This window comes from Mustela nivalis, assembly GCF_964662115.1.
Source record: "Mustela nivalis genome assembly, chromosome: 10".
Classification (NCBI taxonomy): domain Eukaryota; kingdom Metazoa; phylum Chordata; class Mammalia; order Carnivora; family Mustelidae; genus Mustela; species Mustela nivalis.
In genome coordinates, this window is record NC_139029.1 from 33,478,627 (window position 1) to 33,498,559 (window position 19,933).

At 45.6% G+C, this 19,933-nt stretch overlaps 1 protein-coding gene across 18 annotated transcripts in view; it reads left to right on the forward strand.

Moving 5' to 3' along the window:
* ARMH1 (armadillo like helical domain containing 1) overlaps positions 1-19,933 on the forward strand; it is a 51,313-nt gene that overhangs the window by 127 nt on the left and 31,253 nt on the right. For 2 of the 18 annotated variants that reach the window (XM_082687301.1, XM_082687314.1), the window contains exons 1-2: positions 3-153; positions 14,512-14,739. In XM_082687301.1, the coding sequence (XP_082543427.1) occupies positions 14,534-14,739 (206 nt within the window). In that variant the 5' untranslated portion in view covers positions 3-153; positions 14,512-14,533. Of the gene's footprint in view, positions 1-2; positions 238-1,976; positions 2,296-13,122; positions 13,252-14,511; positions 14,740-19,933 lie in introns of those variants that run through there. The other 16 variants (XM_082687303.1, XM_082687312.1, XM_082687311.1 and 13 more) reach the window with 15 other exon arrangements.

The following is a 19,933-nucleotide window of genomic DNA, read 5'->3' on the forward strand; positions in this document are numbered from 1 at the left end:
AAGAGGGTCTGCGGGAGATTTGCGGTGTTCTGGAAATGGGAAGGTCTCCCTTCCCCGCCTGGTCTTATCTACGGGGTGGACGGCAGTGCCCTTTGGTTTACGCCATCTCCTACCTCTACCGTCCTTTACCAGACGCAGCTCCGAGGGCTGGAGGTAGAAAACCGTACAAAACGGCCTAGGGGACGCGTGCCAGCCCATCCTCCATCCAGTGGGTTGAGGAATATTTTGGCTGGTGGGGTGAGTGGTAGGCAGGGGAGTGGTGTCTTCAAAATGTTCTGTCCGTTGGGGACATAAAGGGGCTAGAGAGTACAGTTTTCTTGAATTTATCTATGTATTTAACAAATATTTACTAAGCTCCTATTATGTAGGTGAGCTCTAGTGAAGATTACGCTTTTGGTCTTGACTTCCATAAGTCTTAAAAGGAGAGGGAGAGAAACCATACATGAACCAACTCTGTGTGAGGGATAAATACTACAGAAGAATAGACCCTAAGGGGATATGTCTTGAGCTGGGCCTTGAAAGACTCGTGGGGATATGGAGGACAAAGGACTCCTTGCAGGAGCTCAACAAGGGAAAACTGAGAGATGGGTGCCAGAAATTTTGAGCATCTTCTGGCCAGTGGAGATACTAATGTGAGAGTAAACTTGGAAGAACAGTTAGGATATTGGAGGGTCTTTGGTGTCAAACTCAGCTTGACAATCTCCAATCCTGGAGGGTCTTTGATGTCAAGTCAGCTTTGAGCTTATGGGTAGATGATAAAAATTTTCCAGTGTATTTTATACCTGTGAGCACAAGAGCTCAGACTTTATCCTGAGGACAATGGAGAGTCATTGAAGTACTTTAAGCAAAGGAATAATGATCAGATTTGCATTTTAGAGGGATCAATGGAAAGAATGGATTGAGGATTGGGAGAAGGAAGGAGACTAGTTAGGAAGTTGTTTCAGTAATGGGGAAAGGTTATGGTGGCCTAAGGAATGGAGAGGTAGCAGGAATGAAGAGGCGGAGATGGATTCCTTAGATACTTATGAGCTAAAAAGACCTGGACGGGGTGCCTGGTGGGGCAAGTAGGAGAAATGAAGAATGACTTCTAAATTCCTGTATTAAGCAAACAGAAAGAAGAGGTAGCAGGGTTTTTAGGAGAGGGTAAGTTCTGGGTCTGATGAGTCTGAGATAACAAGTGGGACACATCCAAGTGGAAGTGTCCCAAGAGGTTGGAATATGCCTGATTGGTGCTTGCAAGATAAGCCTAAACTGGAAATAGAAACGTGGTCTGTAGTGCCTCATAGACATCCGCCACACCAGTGGATGGATTTGTTGGGCTTCCCAGAAAGTATAAATAGAAGTAAGAATAGAAGAAGGCCTACAGAAGAGCCCTGAGAGGGGCGCCTGGGTGGCTCAGTCAGTTAAGCATCTGCCTTTGGCTCAAGTCATGATCCCGGGGTCCTGGGATTGAGCCCCGCATCGGGCTCCCTGCTTGATGGGAAGCCTGCTTTTCCCTCTCCCCACTCCCCCCGCTTGTGTTCCCTCTCTCACTGTCTCTCTGTCAAATAAATAAAATCTTTAAAAAAAAGAAAAAAGAAAGAAAGAGCCCTGAGAAGCCCCCTAGTCTGAGGATCTGCAAAGGAAGGATGAACCTGCAAAGTTAATTGAGATGAAATGTCCAGAATTGTAAGGTAGTGGTAGAACGTGGTGTTTCAGAAGCCACAGCAGGAAAGTATTGAAGGCTGATGACTAATCAAGTAAAATAAGGTCTGAAAAACAATCCGGTGGATTTAGAAACAAGGAAGTTGTTGGTGACCTTTTAAATGCAGTTTCGGTGAAGCCATGGGAACAGAGGTCAAATTACAGTGAATTGAGAAGCAGGTGAGAAGGTAAAAACTGTACAGTACACTTTTGAGACATTTAGCTCTTCCCAAGAAAAAAGGAGAAGGCAATTGCTGGAAGGAGACAAAAGTTTTTATTCAGATGAGAGAAGTGCTGTTAGCATGGACCCAAGCAAAAGGGAAAAAGGATAAAATGACAGAGAAAAGGCAATAACTGAGAGAGTAGCACCCCCAGAAAAGGAATAAGGTGGAGAAATTCACCTAGAAAAGCGGAGGGACACTTGTATTGTGACAAAAAGGAAGCATGTGAGATCTGCATATTGGTAGGTTTGGTGGCAGGAAGTTGAGGAAATTCTTGTTTGGCGGTTTCTATTTTCTCTGTGCAATGTGGGCATGATATCAGCCAGTGAGAGTGGGATTGGAGATGGTGTGCAAGGTCTGAGAAGAGCAGAGAAGGACTGAACTAGCCTCGGTGAGTGAAGAACAGGAGCACCGTGACAGCGTGCAGATTTCTGGGCAGCTATGAGGTTGGGGACCATTGGATGTCACAGCAGCGGTCTGCATGGTTGTGTGGGAGGTATTTCCCTCCCCAACAGTATTCAGGCATCTAGCAGTGGGTGCAGAGAGCTTAGTTGAATCTATCCAGGTTTGGGTTTCATCAGGCAGATGAAATGGAAGGACAAAGGACAAGGGAGTGGATGATTCTGGCAAAAGGTTGAGATGATGTAGCTTAGAACCTAAGCTGCCTAAGAGGGTATAAAAGTGTTTTGTACTGGGGTCCCAGTGAAGTCAGGCAAACACCTATCTAGGAAGAGTTTAATGAAAGTAGTGTGATCAGAAAGTGGAATAATGGGGCACCTGAGTGGCTCAGCGGATTTAGCCTCTGTCTTTGGCTCAGGTCATGATCTCAGGGTCCTGGGATCGAGCCCCACATCAGGCTCCCTGCTCAGTGGGGAGCCTGCTTCCTTCTCTCTCTCTGCCTGCCTCTCTGCCTACTTATGATCTCTGTCTGTCAAATAAATGAATAAAATCTTTAAAAAAAAAAAGTGGAATAATGAAGTTTGAGTAGTCCCATGTGATGGCAAGGCCCAGAGCGTAGCCATGGGATTGGGCGGCTGGAGTGAAATACAGGAGAGTCAAGATGTTGATATGGCCAGCCCCTCTAGATGATGGCAGGATTTGAGGATGGAAAAGGATGCTTGTGAGCCAGGTACCAAAGCCCTGGATGAATTAAGTATGTTGTTCTGGAGTCTGTATGCGATGATATGAATATGAGGTGGGGTAATGGTCAATAGAGCAGAGTGGCGTGAGCCTCAAAGTAGTAAGGATTTTTACAGGAAAGAAGTGGAAGAAAGAACTGGGTTGGGCTTTGATGAGCAGACACAACTCCCACCCCCACTGCCAGTCCTGAGAACTTTGGGGCATAAGAGTATAAGCATCCTTGGGGCGCCTGGGTGGCTCAGTGGGTTAAGCCTCTGCCTTCAGCTCAGGTCATGATCTCAGGGTCCTGGGATCGAGCCCTGCATTGGGCTCTCTGCTCAGCGGGAAGCCTGCTTCCTCCTCTCTCTCTCTCTGCCTGCCTCTCTGCCCACTCGTGATCTCTCTCTCTGTCAAATAAATTAAAAAAAAAAAAAAAGAGTATAAGCAACCTCCACCAGGGAGGGCTCTGTGTAAGTGGCGCGTGGTGTAGAGCCAACTTTGGGGGCAGGCGGAGAGGAGGCAGAGCAGCTGTGGAGAAACTAAGGGTGGAGGAGCCTGCTGGTGGGGAACAAAGGCTCTTGAGGGCAGAGTAAGAAGGCTGAGAAGGAAAGAAGGGTAGGAAATCAGGTCAGGGAGGGTGAAGCACAGAGCAGTGCAGGGCTGAGGACAATGTGGGTAGAAAGGTGATGGTTGACCTAGAGAGTTAACGTTTTGTGGGGAGACCGCAGAGGTGATCTGAGAGGAAAAGTGGGGTCTGGGTAGAGAGTGAGGTAGGTCTGAGGAGACGATGAAGGCAGAGGGCATTGTCAGAGGAAGGTGGGAAAGGTGGTCTCTGGGGAGAGGATGGAGGGAAAGGCAACTGAGGAAAAAATGGGGCACCTGGAGTCTGTAGGGAAGTGATGGGTAGCTAGAAGGATCTCAGAAGAAGGTACGAGGGGGGAAGCAGAAGGAAGGGAATCTATGAGAAGAAAGTGACCATTTGTAGCATATATACCCTGAGGGCAGAAGTAAAGGCCAGGACACCCTGTCACTGAGCCTGAGGTCAGAAGGAAAATGTTTCTTTCCCTGTCTCTCTTTCCACACGTGGAGCCGAGAGTGAGGAGTTGGGGTGAGAGCCCGAAGAGAAGGCCTCTGTCCTGTTCTGCAGGTGGAGCCTGCAGGAACAGGGGACAGTGACGGCCTTGTCTCTGAGGCCATCCGGGGACAGGGAGCCAGGCTGGCAGCCTGTGCCCTGGAGGCTTCTTGCTTTTAGAAATGTGTCTTTGATTTAGGGGAAAAAAGCCCTCTGAGAAATTTTATTTAGAAACGAGATCAGGTGACCTTTTGGTTTTTAATACCTCTTCTCGCTTGTCACTAAAGACTTTTGACTTTAGTACAATAGCCAGGGTTTTTGAGATTTTGTGATTTTAGTTTCCCTGCGTGAGGAAGAGCCATTTGTCTGCTATAGAAATGATTTATGGATGAGTCCAGATTTATTCATCACCTTTGAAAATGGAGAGGAAATTAAAAACAAAGAGTCCACTCTGGGCTGAAGACAAAGTAGGTTTGTGGTCCTTGCAGAAGACTTTGCCAAGGTTAAAAGGCCACAAACAAACCAATTTGGACCACGGTTCCTAATCCGGATTTTAATTTCATGTGCTTTGATTTTTAAGGCCATTTTCTCTCCAAGGTAAAATAATGACTATTTTAATTGGCTGCCACTTACGAGAAAGATTCCAATAAGCATGATGGCATACGTGTATTTTTCTCTGGCATTCCGTGTGTGCTCCAGTCCTTATGATCAAGCTGGTGAGGCCGACTTTTACTGCATGCTGCATCCCAAGATCAGTTGACTATAAATTAAATCCCCTTTTCCAAAAGCCATTTTCCATTAGTGCTAATTTGTTTGCTTCTCATTTCCACTGATCATTAGAGTCTCTGGTTGTGAGCACCAAATTGGAAATAATTTCCTTGACATTTCAAAAAAAATTTCCCTCCTTCTTGAACGCCATTTGGCTGCAGCTAAAGAACATTATGGTTTGCAGAGGAACAGTTCACTCCAATTACAATTTAACTGACCGTTCATGGCACTGAATGCCTGTCCTTAGTGTCCAGAGATGACACTATTGCTGACATTGCTATTTTCTGTCATAGCTGTAAAATGCCTCATAGACTTTGCACCGGCCTTCTTGGATGGAGATTCTGCCACTGCACATGGCGGCTTTGGGAAGTTGGTAGTTTTATGGACCTACATATCATGTACATTCAGATATAACCATCCAAACAGGAGCTGGCTGATTCCTTCATCCAGTCACTCATCATGCGTTTATTAAACATCTATTTTGTGCCAAGTGTTATGCCAGACCCTGGAAATGCAAGATAGGGAAGACCAACCCCTGCCCTTGAGGAACTCACACTCCAGTGGGATGGAGGGTTAAGTTTTACAGCAGAGTAGGGAAAGAGATGGCATAGGTGGGACCACAGAACCAACAGCCCCCTGTTACCTTGGGGAATCAGCCAAAGGGCAAAAAGGAAGCTGGCCATTCTTGTTGGTAGAGCAACACTGAGATTCACAGGGCCCTGGAAGGGCCCAGTCAGTTGAGACGTGAGATGCGGTTAGCCTGGGCCCAAGTCTGAAGGGCCTCGTGTGCCACACAGTGTTTAGACTTTATCCTGTAGGCCAGTGGGAGAAATTGGGTGGTGAAGAAGGGAGGAAGGATAGAAGCTTGAGGGAAAGGCATTCAAGGAAGGTGTTACTTATGTATTGATTTTGGTTGGTGAAGATTGAGCAGGTGTTTAAAGAGAGTCAGAAAGATGGAAGCTGGAGGGGCAGACTCGTGTACAGGGAAGGGCTGGGTGCTGACCTGGTAGGGTATAGAAGGAAGTGTACCTCGTGGGCCCTATGTACTCTGTGAGGTAGAGAGCCAGTCAGCTGGGCATCCTTGATTCCTCCCCCACTTTCATCCTCCACTGCCACTCTTCAGGTCCTGCTGCTTCTCCCTTCTCCAGAAATGTGTAGCATTTGTGCTTCTATCCAGCCTTACTGTCACCAGCATCTTTTGCTGAGATTAGGGGAACAGCCTCCTAACTGGTGCCACACTTCCAGCCTTGCCCCCTTATGGTCATCTTTCTACACTGCGGTCAAGAGGATATTTCTAAAGATTTTATTTATTTATTTACTTATTTACTTATTTGACAGACAAAGATCACAAGTAGGCAGAGAGGCAGGCAGAGAAAGAGGGGGAAGCGGGCTCCCTGCTGAACAGGGAGCCCCATGCAGGGCTTGATCCCAGGACCCTGAGATCATGACCTGAGCCGAAGGCAGCGGTCCAACCCACTGAGCCACCCAGGCGCCCCTCTTGGAAGCATCTTGAGGCCAAAGACTATGTTTGTCATGTTAACCAGTCCCACTCAACCGGTGCTTGGCTAGGAGTTGACACCCAGGACATTTGTTTAATTCATTACCCTGTGAGGTTAAAGAAATTAAAATCCTCATTACGAGCACAGTGCGACAGATGTGGAGCACCCATTATGACCCAGGGATGATGCTAGCCCCCCAGATTGCAAAGATGGAAACTGTGGTTGTTGAAACTGCCCGGCCACATTTAGGGGAGCAGGAAGACAGGAATGCCCAAACCATTGTGAGCCTGAGAGAGAGGCCTGTAAATGAGCACCAAGGTGCGGCAGAGGGGGGAGGACAGGAGGCTTGAGCTAGAGAAAAAGAAATTATTTGACATGGGGAATTTAGAAATCGGTTTGTGAAGCCTGGGAAAGCTGGCAGCCACCTTTTAATTCCCACTGGAAGCAGTGACAAGGGACGGGGGCCGGAGGTGTGGGGATTGCAGTGAACGGAGGTCAGATTTCAGTTGTAGACAGAAGTTCTCAGGGCTGAGATGTTTGAAACTCTATCTTGAGGGTAATGAGGAAGAGCTGAAGAGTCTGAAGCAGGGAAGTATGTCAAATTTGCATTTTTTAAAGATTTATTTATTTGAGAAAACACACAAGCGCGTGCACTTGCGCAAACATTGGGAAGGGACAGCCTGAGGGAGAGAATCTCAAGCAGACTCCCGACTGAGCACAGAGCCTGACATGGGGCTCCATCCCAGGACACTGAGATCATGACTGGAGCCAAAAATCAAGAGTCAAATGCTTAACCAATTGAGCCACCCAGGCACCCCAGGGACTTTGGATTTGAAGAGTGTGTGAAATGTAAGGAGGAAGACTTCCACTGGTTCTTCAGATACAGGCATCTGGACCTCAGGAGGAAGGCCCAGGCTGAGAGTATGGGTTTGGGAGTCCTGAGGCCTGCACTATAATACAAAAGGGTGGGAGTGAAAATTATGAAGTGTGAGAAGACAACTGAGAATAGAACGGAGCTGCAAAGGAGCCTGAAGAGAATCCAGTGAGGGACAGAACCAGGAGAGAGTGAGGTCAGGAGAGAAATGTTCAGAGTCATCCACAATCCATCAGAGGCCAAGCAAGATGGGACTGCAAGTTAGCCACAGAATCTGACAACAGAGGTTATTGGTGACATTTTGGAACACAGGGGAGAGGAGAATCACTGCTGGAGTTTTACACAATCTGAGTACAGTTTCTGTTTCCACCCCTGTTTAGCCGTGAGACCTTCAATAAATGAGCAAACCTCCCTAAACCTTGGTTTTTACATCTGAAAACTGGGGATAATTATAACTACCTCCTCAGGAACTTAAGAAGATTAAACAAATAATGTCCATAAAATATATTCTATGTGACTAGCTCTTAGAAACACTAAAAAACATTAGTTTCTTCTGCCATCATTCCATCTGTCCTCCCTGCACCATTAAAGACACATAATGTGTCCCCTTCTATTTGGTAGTCAAAAAGAATCTCAGATACAAAATTTACCCTAGCAACTCCCTCCTGAAATTGGGACATTTCTTTCCTTTTCCCACTGTTTTCTTCTTCTTAATTCTTTTTAAAATTGTACTTACTGGTTTTTTGGGTTTTGGGGGGAATGGGTTTGTGATCTTCATCAAGTCTTATTTTGTGGATGAAGGACCTAAATGTGAGACAGGAATCCACCAAAATCCTAGAGGAGAACACAGACAGGAACCTCTTTGACTTCAGCCATAGCAACTTCTTGCTAGGCACGTCTCCAAAAGTATGGGAAACAAAGGCAAAATTGAATGATTGGGACTCCATCAAGATTAAAAAGCTTTTGCACAGCAAAGGAAACAGTTGACAAAACCAAAAGACAACTGACAGAATGGGAGAAGGTATTTGCAAATGTCTTATCAGATAAAGGGCTAGTATCCAAAATCTATAAGGCACTTATCAAGCTCAACACCCAAAGAACAAATAATCCAGTCAAGAAATGGGCAGAAGACATAAACAGACATTTCTTTTAAGAAGACACACAAATGGCCAACAGACACATGAAAAAGTGCTCAACATGACGTATCAGGGAAATATAAATCAAAACCACAGTGAGATACCACCTCACACTGGTCAGTCAGAAACAGCTAAAATTAACAAGTCAGGAAACAACAGATGTTGGTAAGGATGCGGAGAAAGGGGAACCCTCCTACATTGTTGGAGGGAATACAAGCTCCTGTAGCCACTCTGGAAAACAGTATGGAGGATTCTCAAGAAGTTAAAAATAGGCCACCTTACAACCCAGCAATTCCATTACTAGGTATTTACGCCAAAGATATAAATGTAGTGATCTGAAGGGGCACCTGCACCCCAATGTTCATAGCAGCAATGTCCACAATAGCCAAACTATGGAAAGAGCCCAGCTGTCCATTGACAGATGAATGGATGAAGAAGATGTGGCATATATATATATGGCAGGCAATGTGGCATATATATATAAATATATAATGCAGCCATCAAAAATGAAATCTTGCCACTTGCAATGACGCGGATGGAACCTAGAGGATATTATGCTAAGCGAAATAAGTCAATCAGAAAAAGACAATTATATGATTTCACTTATATGTAGAATTTTAAAAACAAAACAGAGGTGCATAGGGGAAGAGAAGGAAAAATAAGACAAAACCAGAGAGGGAGACAAACCAGAAGAAACTTTGAACTGGTAGGAAACAAACTGAGGGTTGCTGGAGGGGAGGGCGGTAGAGGGGTGGAGCAGGCAACTGGGTATAGGCATTAAGGACATGTGATGCATTGAGCACTGGGTTTTTACGTACAACCGATAAATCACTGAACTCTGCCTCTGAAACTAATAATACAATATAGGTTAATTGAATTTAAATAAAATTTTTGAAAGTCTTATTTTGAAGAAAAGTTGAAAAAATAAATAAGTGGCTGGAGACTCTTGACTAAACCTAACTGTGATCCTTATCTCTCCTACCTCTCCAAGCCTCCCTGACATAACACTAAAGAAATACAGATAGGCAGGGAGCCTGGGTGGCTCAGTTAGTTAAGCCTCTGACTCTTGGTTTCTGCTCGGGTCATGATCTCAGGGTCATGAAATTGAGGCCCTCTTCAGGCTTAAGTTTGTCTCTCCATCTCTGCCCTCCCCCACCTCTAAAAAAAATAAATAAAACCTTAAGAAAATAAACATAGGGTCACGTGGGTAGCTCAGTCGATTAATTGTCAGCCTTTGGCTGGGGTCATGATCCCAGGGTCCTGATTGTCCCTCTCCCTTCTCCCTACTTGTGTTCTCACTCACTGTCTCTCTCTATATATATATAAAATAAATAAATCTCTTTTTTTAAAGATTTTATTTTTATTCATTTGACACAGAGAGAAAGAGAGAGAGATCACATGTAGGCAGAGAGGCAGGTAGAGAGAGAGGGGGAAGCAGGCTTCCTGCTGAGCAGAGAGCCCAAAGTAGGGCTCAATCCCGGGACCCTGAGATCATGACCTGAGCCGAAGGCAGAGGTTTAACCCACTGAGCGACCCAGGCACCCCTAAACAAATCTTTTTATTTTTATTATTTTTTTGAGATTTTACTTATTTATTTCACAGAGATAGGCAGAGAGGCAGGCAGAGAGAGAGGGAAACAGGCTCCCCTCCCCACTGAGCAGAGATCCTGATGTGGGGCTCCATCCCAGGACCCCGGGATCATGTCCCAAGCCGAAGGCAGAAGCTTTAACCCACTGAACCATACAGGTGCCCCTAAATAAATCTTTTTAAAAAAGAAATACAGGGGGCGCCTGGGTGGCTCAGTGGGTTAAAGCCTCTGCCTTCGGTCAGGTCATGATCCCAGGGTCCTGGGATCGAGCCCCACATCGGGCTCTCTGCTCCGCAGGGAGCCTGCTTCCTCCTCTCTCTCTGCCTGCCTCTCTGCCTACTCGTGATCTCTGTCAAGTGAATAAATAAAATTAAAAAAAAAAAAAAAAAGAAAAGAAATACAGAAAGGTAATAAGTCACAAAAGTTCAGAGAAGGAGGCAACACCAGATGAAAGCTGGACAAATATTTTGAAAGGTAGAAGGCAAGTGGGAAGGCAAGTGGCTTAAAACATGTTAAGAAATTACAAATTAAGTACCCACAAAGGGAGATTACCAACAAGAAACAAGTCAGTTCACCCATTTAAATCTCTATAAAGCTTAGTGCCTTGGAGACCCGAGTTAGCCCAGGTTAGACATGAGGTAAGGGGCTAAACACAGGGGAACTTGCTGAAGTCAGTATGCAGAGCCCTTTGTCCCCACCCCAGAGCTCCTTTCTCAAAAGCCACATGCCCACTCTAAACTCTCCTGCTGCATAAGGAGGAAGGAAATTGAATTCTGGAGGCCTTCATACTCAGAGATCTCAGGCATAGTTTGAAAGGCAGGGATGAGAAATAGGGGAGAGGGCACCTGGGTGGCTCAGTGGGTTAAAGCCTCTGCCTTCAGCTCAGGTCATGATCTCAGGGTTCTGGGATCGAATCCCGCATCAGGCTCTCTGCTCAGCAGGAGCCTGCTTTTTCCTCTCTCTCTCTGCCTACTTGTGATCTGTCTGTCAAATAAATAAATAAAATATTTTTAAAAAGAAAGAAAAGAAATGAAATAGGGGAGAAAACTGAGTGATGGCAAGAAACCCTACACCCTGTGTGGTGGCAGCCCTGCTCCTCCCCCACCTCCACTCCCAGGATGCCACATGCCAGGAATCTAGCACCCCCAACCCTCTCACCGCACCCCACCCCTGGAAAGTAGAGAAGTCCTGAAAGACCCCCAGGAGGAAGGAAAAGCCCTCCACTGAGTGACTTTTATGTATTTGTCAATGAAAAGACTAGTCATTGCCTGATAAAGAAATTTCCAAAACCCAAAAGACATAGCTCCCGCTCGAAAGAGCCCACCAAGGGCCCAGAACACTAACTGAAAGAGACCTGCAATCAAACATACCATCCCACCATTTCAGAAAAGTGTTTAAAAGCATTGAGAATGAAAAAACAAGCCACGGTCCATAGCACACGAATCAGAATGACGTCAGACTTCTCAACCAGCAGTGCTGGGGAGGCTCAATCCAAGGGAAGTTTACTCCTCACCTGGAATTATATACCCAACCAATATAACATGAGGTCAATATACTTGGAGACTTCCAAGGACACACATGAAAAAGTAATTTTCATTTCTTAGGAAACTACTGAGGAATGTGCTTCGACAAAACAAGAGAGCGAACCAAAAAGGAGGAAGAGCTAGGTTCAGGAGATGGGACAGTCAACAGAGAAAACTGGCAAAAGGAAATCCCAGAACAACATTTGTGTGCCAGGTTTAGGAAAGCAAGTGGTCCCGAATGGGGCAGAAAGACTGACGTCTGTGGGAAAGACATTGCCAGGGAAAAGATGGAACTGATCAGTTAGGGGCTGAACGTTTGGAAAAACAGCTATGTGTTTGGAACATTTGGAAGAAAATTGCTCTAGGTACTCAGAAATCTACACAATTGAAAAAAGAAGCAATGATTCATCCAGGGAAAGCCCAACTTGCAAGAGAAAGAAAATGTAATTGTAGTTTACAGCTTGAGTGAACAGTGTTTGTCTACCTGGCCAATAATGTAAACACTAACTATCAATTTAACTATAAATTATGGAAAACTATATTGTGAGGATAAGGGGAGAAAAAATGGAAGTGAGCCTGCGATGAGAAACTAATTGCTCAAGGGCTAGGGCAAGACGTAAATACAGCCTAAAGCAGGTTAAGTAAAGTAAGGATAATCTGGGGCTGTCATAACAAAGCACGGACAGACTTGGGGGTGGGGTGGCCTTAAACAACAGAAGTTAGTTATCTCAAGGTCTGGAGGTTCTGATCAAGGTGTCTGAGATCAAAGGATTGCAGGACTGGTTTCTTCTGAGGCTCCTCTCCTTGGCTTCGAGTCTGACTCCAGATCTCATGTTCATCCCTTGTACCACAAGATCCAAGTCTCCCCCAGGGCCCCGGCAGTGCCCCATCTCCCTGTCTCCCACTGTACCTCACACAGTGCCACATGACAGGCCTGTGCTGCATGTTCAGGGGCCTCACTGTGACTTCTTAAGCTGCTATCTGTAGTTTCCTTTCCCCGTTAAGGAAAGGGTAAGATAGGGTGCCTGGGTGGCTCAGTGGGTTAAGCCGCTGCCTTCAGCTCAGGTCATGATCTCAGGGTCCTGGGATCAAGTCCCGCATCGGGCTTTCTGCTCAGCAGGGAGCCTGCTTTTCTCTCTCTCTCTCTCTCTCTCTGCCTGCCTCTCCATCTACTTGTGATCTCTCTCTCTCTCTCTGTCAAATAAATAAATAAATCTTTAAAAAAAAAAAAAAAAGGAAAGGGTAAGATAGGGAAGATCCAAGGAAATGTCAGGGGCCATAATGGGGAGTGCCCAGCTGGAAGTTTCCCACCCTCCATATCCCAGAATCGCTGGGTGTGTCTCTGCTGGGCTTCAAATTTTGATCCTAGAAAGAGCCCACCAACGGCAGCAGGGGGTAGAGGGTGGGGGACAGCTGGGTGGGCACAGGGTGCTTCCCTGCCTTATAAAGCTAATGGTGGTGTTTCAACCCCTCTTCCCTTGGGTCCAGAACAACCACTTATCCCCATTTTCTTGAGGACGGTTTGGCTGTTGAAGGTGGCTACCACCTCTGAAAGTTATTCTCAGACTTAGGGCTATAATGTCATTCGCAGTGATTGATGTTTGATCCTAGGAGGGATTTTGGTCATTTTTGTGTTTAGGTTGATCCACAGTCATTCACCTGGCTGTTAAGGCTGACAGGATTTCGTAGCTGTCTCCATCCCCAAGGCTACAAAAGTGGACGCCCTTCCCAGGAGCACATACCCAGTGTCCTCTGGGGACTAGTGGAGGTTGGTGTGTATGTATGTCTGTCTCCGTGAGCCTCAGATTATTGCTTCCTAATAAAATTCTGATAGCTGGGCCCCATCAATATCTCAAATACATGTGAGGAAACGTTAATTTAGAATCAATTTTAGGATGTTTCAGACTGTAAAGTCCTTTTAACTAGATCTCTGGCGAAGATGTAGAAGCACTTTATGGGACTGTAAATTTCATGTTGAACAGTCTTCGTGAAATACACATCTCCCCTACACACAAGCTGTTCTCTCCATATCAATCATGGCCCCTGCAAGTAATGTTTCACAAATATTCTGTAAATCACAGAAAACCCCATGATAATGTGAAATATGACTTTCACTTGTCTGTTAGACAAAAGAATCACACATGCCTCTCTCCCATCAGCACTAACATTTGTTATGGATAATAACACTTTCAATCACAACTATTTTTGGAAAACGGGTTTATTTTAAACCTTCCCTCCCCCACTGAAAACACTCTCCCAAGGACACAGACTCCTACAAACCACAGCCCATTAATCCAACTATGGAATGGAAACTTTTTCTTCTTACTAACTTTTTTTTTTTTTAAGTTGTTTTTAAGAGAGTTTGTATAAAAGCCCAAGGTACAAGGTTAAGGAACATTTTTCCTTAGCTGATTGGTATGAGAAGGGCCAGGTCTCTAAAGACTCCCAAATCTCTGGCCCTAGGTGAAGTAAGGGGTGAAAGCAACTCGGGTTTTTAGCAAGCACCTTCATTTCAGCTGGTTCTTTAGTTACTGGCGTCCACAGAGAATCCAAGGAGCTAAAACGTTAGCTCTTAAAGGTGAAGTAGACATTTACTACCTTAATTTTTTTTAAGGATTTTATTTATTTATTTAACAGAGAGAGAAATCACAAGTAGGCAGAGCAGTAGGCAGAGAGAGCGGGGGAAGCAGGCTCCCTCCTGAGCAGAGAGCCCAAACTAAGGCTCGATCCCAAGTCCCTGAGATCATGACCTGAGCCGAAAAGGCAGAGACTTAACCCTCTGAGCCACCCAGGCACCCACCCTACCACCTTGATACTCTTAACACCTTTACAACACAGCTAAATCCTCTCTGTTCAAGTAGGAGATGATCAGTTCTAGAGGTGTATTTTGAATGTCACAACATCTACATGGGTGACAGAGGCTGACCAATTCAAGCCAATTGTTGGAAAAGCAAAACCCATAGAGTAACCTGTGGGACTTGCACAGTTCTAAATATTAGGAGACCTGTCTGTTTTCCCTTCTCTGTAGCCAACTTGAGGACTCACTGACCATGACCTCTATAAAGGAGCAGGCAGCAATTAGCCGCCTCTTGAGTTTTCTACAAGACTGGGACAATGCTGGCAAAGTCGCCAGGAGTCACATCCTTGACAATTTCATCAAGACCAACCAAGGCAAGACCTCTCCTGAACTGGAGCAGGAGTTTTCCCAGGGAGCCAGCTTGTTCCTGGTTCGCCTGACGACCTGGCTGAGACTCATGTATCCTTTGCTGAACAGAAATTAGTTGGGCAATCTTCAAAGGAGAAAAGGAATGAGGATTATTGGGACAGCTTTTCTCTTGATTCTCCCTAAAACTATAGATCAGGACAGCTGGTGACTAAAGTAGCATCCACAAAGTCAAGCACTCCCACCCTCCCTGTCTTCCCTCCCTATATGTGTATCCTCATTTTCATCCCGCTCCCCTCAGATCTGATGCGGGTATTCCTCTCCCTGTCCTCAGGGTCTTTATTCTTTCTCTCTGATGGACTTCCCTTTTGCCTCCCTACCAGCTTTTTCATCGGCATTTACATATGCTCAAATTTCTTCCACCTTAAAGAATTAAATTAAATCCCCATCTCAACCACTATTCCACCTAGTTCCTGCCCTTCATGGTAAAGCTTCTTGAAAAGGTTATTGACTTTCCCTGTCTACGCTCCTTCACCTCCCTTTTCTCCTCCGCCCCCTGCAATCTGACTTCTGTCCCCTTCACTGATGCAGGTCTTGCCAAGGTTACCGCTGTTGTTCTAATTGCAAAACCCAGTGACTGCATCCTCGGTCATTCCACATGACCTCCCAGCAGCATTTGTCAACCATTACCACTTGTCAAAAAACTCTTCCCTGAAACTAACATAATGTTATATGTCAATTAAACTTCAATAAGAAGAGAGAGAGAGAGAGAAAAGAAGGGGGGAAAAGCACATACAGATCATCACAAAAACAAAAAACTACCCATTCTTCCCTTAGTTTCTGTGATACCAATTCTCTTGGTTTTCTCCTTTCTTTCGGTCCGTTCCTCTTTTGCTTCAGCCATCCCTGAAATGTGGATCTCCCTTGGGACTCCCCATCCATATCCCTCTCCCTCAGTGACCTAATCTATCATGATGATGTCAGCACCACTCCAGGTTAAGGGCTCTCAGGTGTGTACCCCTACCCGCATTTCTGTCTGGAATCTGAGTTCTATACCTATTCATCCAACAACCGTCTCCACTTCCACCCCACACAATGACTCTTATTTTCTGGCTTGGAAAACTGGGTGAATGGGGTGCCATTATGTGGGAAGAGAAAAGGAGTTGGGGTAGATAAGTCTGGTTTGGGACATGTTGTGTTGGAGGTGTCCATGCTCAGGAGTCTCCGAGAGAAATTGGGGTTGAAGACAGATTTGAAAATTTGGGTTATGCATACATTTTAGGATATTCCTGCACTATGTGCCTATAGCATTCCATGGATCATCTCAGATCCTTTTTTTCCCCCTAAGACTTTACTTTTTAATAATCTCTACACCCAGTGTGAGGTTTGAACTCACAACCCTGAGATCAAGAGTCACACTCTCTACCAACTAAGCCAGCCAGGTGCCCCTCAGATCCTTTTATTATATATTTTTCTCCTTGCCTGAACTTTCTCCTTTCCTCCAAAGCTACTCCTTATTTGACTAATTCTTACTCCACCATTCAGACCTCAGTCTAAACATCCTTTCCTCAGGAAGCCCTTTTCGGAGGCCTAAACTAGCCTTGGTTCCCCTGTTACATATCCTCATGGAAGCCCCTCTGTCTTCATCACTATAACATTGTGTTTGTACTTGCTTAATATTGGGGCACCTGGGTGGCCCAGTCGATTAAGCGTCCAACTCTTAATTTCAGCTCAGATCATGATCTCAGGATTCTAAAATTGAGCCCTGTGTCAGGTTCCATGCACTCAGCAGGAATCTGCTCGGGATTTTCCCTCTCCTTCTCCCTCTGCCCCTACCCCCTACCCCTGTGTGCTCTTGTGCATGCACGTGCTCTCTGTCAAATAATATTTTTAAAAGTATCTCAGGCACCTGGGTGGCATAGTTGGTTAAGCACCTGAGTCTTGGTTTAGTCTCAGGTCATGATCTCAGGTTTGGGAGATGGAGTCCCACGTCTGACTCCACGCTCAGCACAGCCTGCTTAAAATTTCTCTCTCCCTCTGCCTCTCCCCTCACCTATCTCTCTCTCTCTCTCTCTCTCTCTCAAATAAATAAATAAATAAGTCTTTTTTAAAAATCTCTCTTCCCCACTGGATTATAGGCTCTGTGAGGGCAGGAATCACCTCTGTTCTCTTCATCTCTACATTCTTAATTCCCAGGATCATGCCTGGATAAGGGATACATAAGGGGTACATACTACATGTTTGTTCAGTAAAAGAAGGAGTGAACCAGAGCCTGCAGCTGGGCAGAACTAAAGGCTTCAGTAACCACAGCTCTCTTTTTCTCACAGTTAAGTCATCAATAAAATTTCTAATCAGACTCGGGCCCAGAACAGGCCAAGGGGAATACCATTGATGTCTCTAGGTTGACCCAATGTCCTCAGACATTAGTGTGCATAAAAGAGGTTTAAGTTGCAGATCAACAGTCTGCCTCCCCACCCTCAACCCGCTGTTCTGATGTAGTAGATTAAGGGAAGCTCCCTGGCCTCTTTGTTTCTAATACGCACTTTGACAGGGAACCCTGGTCCTTATGTCCATCTACTTCCTGAGGAGACAATCTCAGACAGGTGAATGACCTTCCAGATCTCAGATGAGTGAATGACCCGTCCAGGTCTCTCATGGTCCAAAGATGACACCTTGAGAAACATGAGCACCCATAATTTGGCTTCCACCTCACAACCTGTGACACTAACCTCCCCAAGGTTACCAGCAACCTCTTGGTCACCAAATTTAGACCACCCTCTCTGCCCTCCTCATCTTAATTCGCAGCATTTTCCATGTGACCTCAGGAGGAGGTGAGTGAGGCAGGATTGTACAAGTACAGGGTCAAATCCCATCTTCAGTCAGAATTTTAATATTTTATTCATCATGGATTTTTTTTTTAATTATTTGATCGCTGTGTGGTTTGAGGCCCCTCAAAATGTCACAACTGAAGCACGTGCCTCACTCACCTCCCCCTAGTCCCGGCCCTGCTTGACCACCGCCCCTTCCTACGCTGTCCAGTCCCCCGCCTTCTCCCATGGCCGGTTCTCAGTCTCTGTGGCAGGATTTTTCCTCCCCCGCCCCTGAAGTGGTAGTGTCCTCTTCTTACTCAGTCATTGCCCTCACTGCCCTCGGCACTGTATCATCCTTCCCCATCTCCCAAGTGCCAGTCAGAACATCCAGTGTTTACAAGACACTATGGCACACTTATTGAATGAATGAAAGAACCGTGCTTTCAGACAACTGTTTGTTCACTGCTTACACCTGACACCATGCATAATTCCCTAACTTTTGGGGACCTTGTCATAAACAGAGAAAAGAGACCAGCTGAAGTGATGTCGTGTGTTACGTGAGTTGACCCCATGCCGCCTCCTCAGTCTTCTAGTTATGGTGGATCGGAAGGAAAACAAATCAACATAACATCATTATGTCTTGTAAAATTGACTACTACCTAGTCTCACATTAGCCTCAAACCCCTTTTTTAACCTCGAATTTCCAGAAGAGACCAATAAAACTAAAGATTTATTTATTATAATGACAAAAGTATTAGTTACCATTTATTGAGTCCTTTTATGCTCTAGGCACTGAGCTATGTGATGTACAAATATCATCTCATTTGAGCCTAATGCCAAGCATAATAGGTGCTTGGCATTATCCCATTTTAGAAATAAGAGAGATGAGCTTTGGGGCGCCTGGGTGGCTCAGTCGTTAGGCGTCTGCCTTCAGCTCAGGTCATGATCCCAGGGTCCTGGGATCGAGGCCCGCATCCCGCGGGCAGGATGCCTGCTTATCTGTCTCCCACTCCCCCTGCTTGTGTTCCCTCTCTCACTGTCTCTCTCTCTCTCTTTCTCTCTGTCAAAAAAATAAATAAAATCTTTTAAAAAGAGAGAGAGAGAGAAGAGCTTTGAAAGGTTGAGTAACTTCCTAGTGATGGCAAAGATAAGGTCTGAAATGGGTCTGTCTGGCCCAAAGCCCATACCCCATCCACTCTCCTATACCACCTCCCTCCCCGAGGACAGGGCAGACCCACAGTTCCACCTCCAACACCATCCGGGGAGATAATCTGCATAAATAGCCCTACACCCTTTGTCTGTCTCCATGCAGGAAGACCCGAGAGGAAGAACTCAGACTCTGACCTAGACTGCTAGGTTCAAATCCCAGTTCCGTCAGCTAGTTTTGATACCTGGACAAGTCATTCACCTGTCTGAAATTGTTTCCTCAGGAAGTAGACGGACATAGGACTAGCAGCCACCCCAGGGTGTGGGGAGGATTAAATGAGACAAGAAAAACAGAGCGTCCCTGTGCCGGGCATGCGCTCAATGCTTAGTACTAGTTAGCGCCTGCTGATACTGTGGCAAACTTCTGGAACTAATTGCTGGAAACAATGGACCAGAAACATGTGTAATGAGTGATTGTGAAAGCCAGACTAGCATGGGACAGAGGAAGAAGAGGTGACAAATGTGGTGAGCCTGGCTGGTGACTGAGGAAAAGAGGGAGAAGGCAGGGAGGCAGGAACAGGGGCTCGTGGGGACCTGGATAGAGGACAGGGTAGGATTACAGAGACTGCCCTGTGGTCTGATAACCTGGCCTCCAGCTGTCGCTGCAACAGGCAGGGGAGCCTGGCTCCAGAGCAAACACTGTTTTTGCAGTAAAGAGCCTTTCCTAATGAGCCAATCTGTCTCCACTTCTATTGGCATCCTGGGAACCAGGGTGCAGCAGAGATAATTTGCCTCACGCGTCCTCCCCCCCAACAAAGCACCATTACCTCCAACCCATTACATTAGCCTTTATCAGTCTTGGAAGCTCTCAGTCATCCTCCATGAGCTGCAATAATTTCAGCTAATTTCTTAAGTGTTCTAAGAGCCTGTGATGTGTTATGAGCCTAGTAATTGTTGACTGGTTCCTTTTCTGTTGTGGGTTGATTTCATACCTTGTATCCGAGCTGATGCATGCTCTGGGTGCTTTATTACAATGAAGCTTTTTGCAAGGCTCACATTAAAAAATAACACTAAATACGGAGGTTGTTTTAAATCAGAGTTTAATTTTTCCACCATCTCCCGTTGTTCTTATTAGGAAGGCACACAATCCTTCATAAAGATTGTGACCTCCAGTGTAAAGCTTTGAGCAAGTACAAAATTGAGAATTAATGATGAAGCCGATTATTTTTAGAGAAGTCTAAAAATGAGGCATAAAGTAATGAACTGTGCTGAGACCCAAGGGTGCAATGGTCATGGCATAGAGAGGCTTGGAAAATTGACTAGGCTTTCTC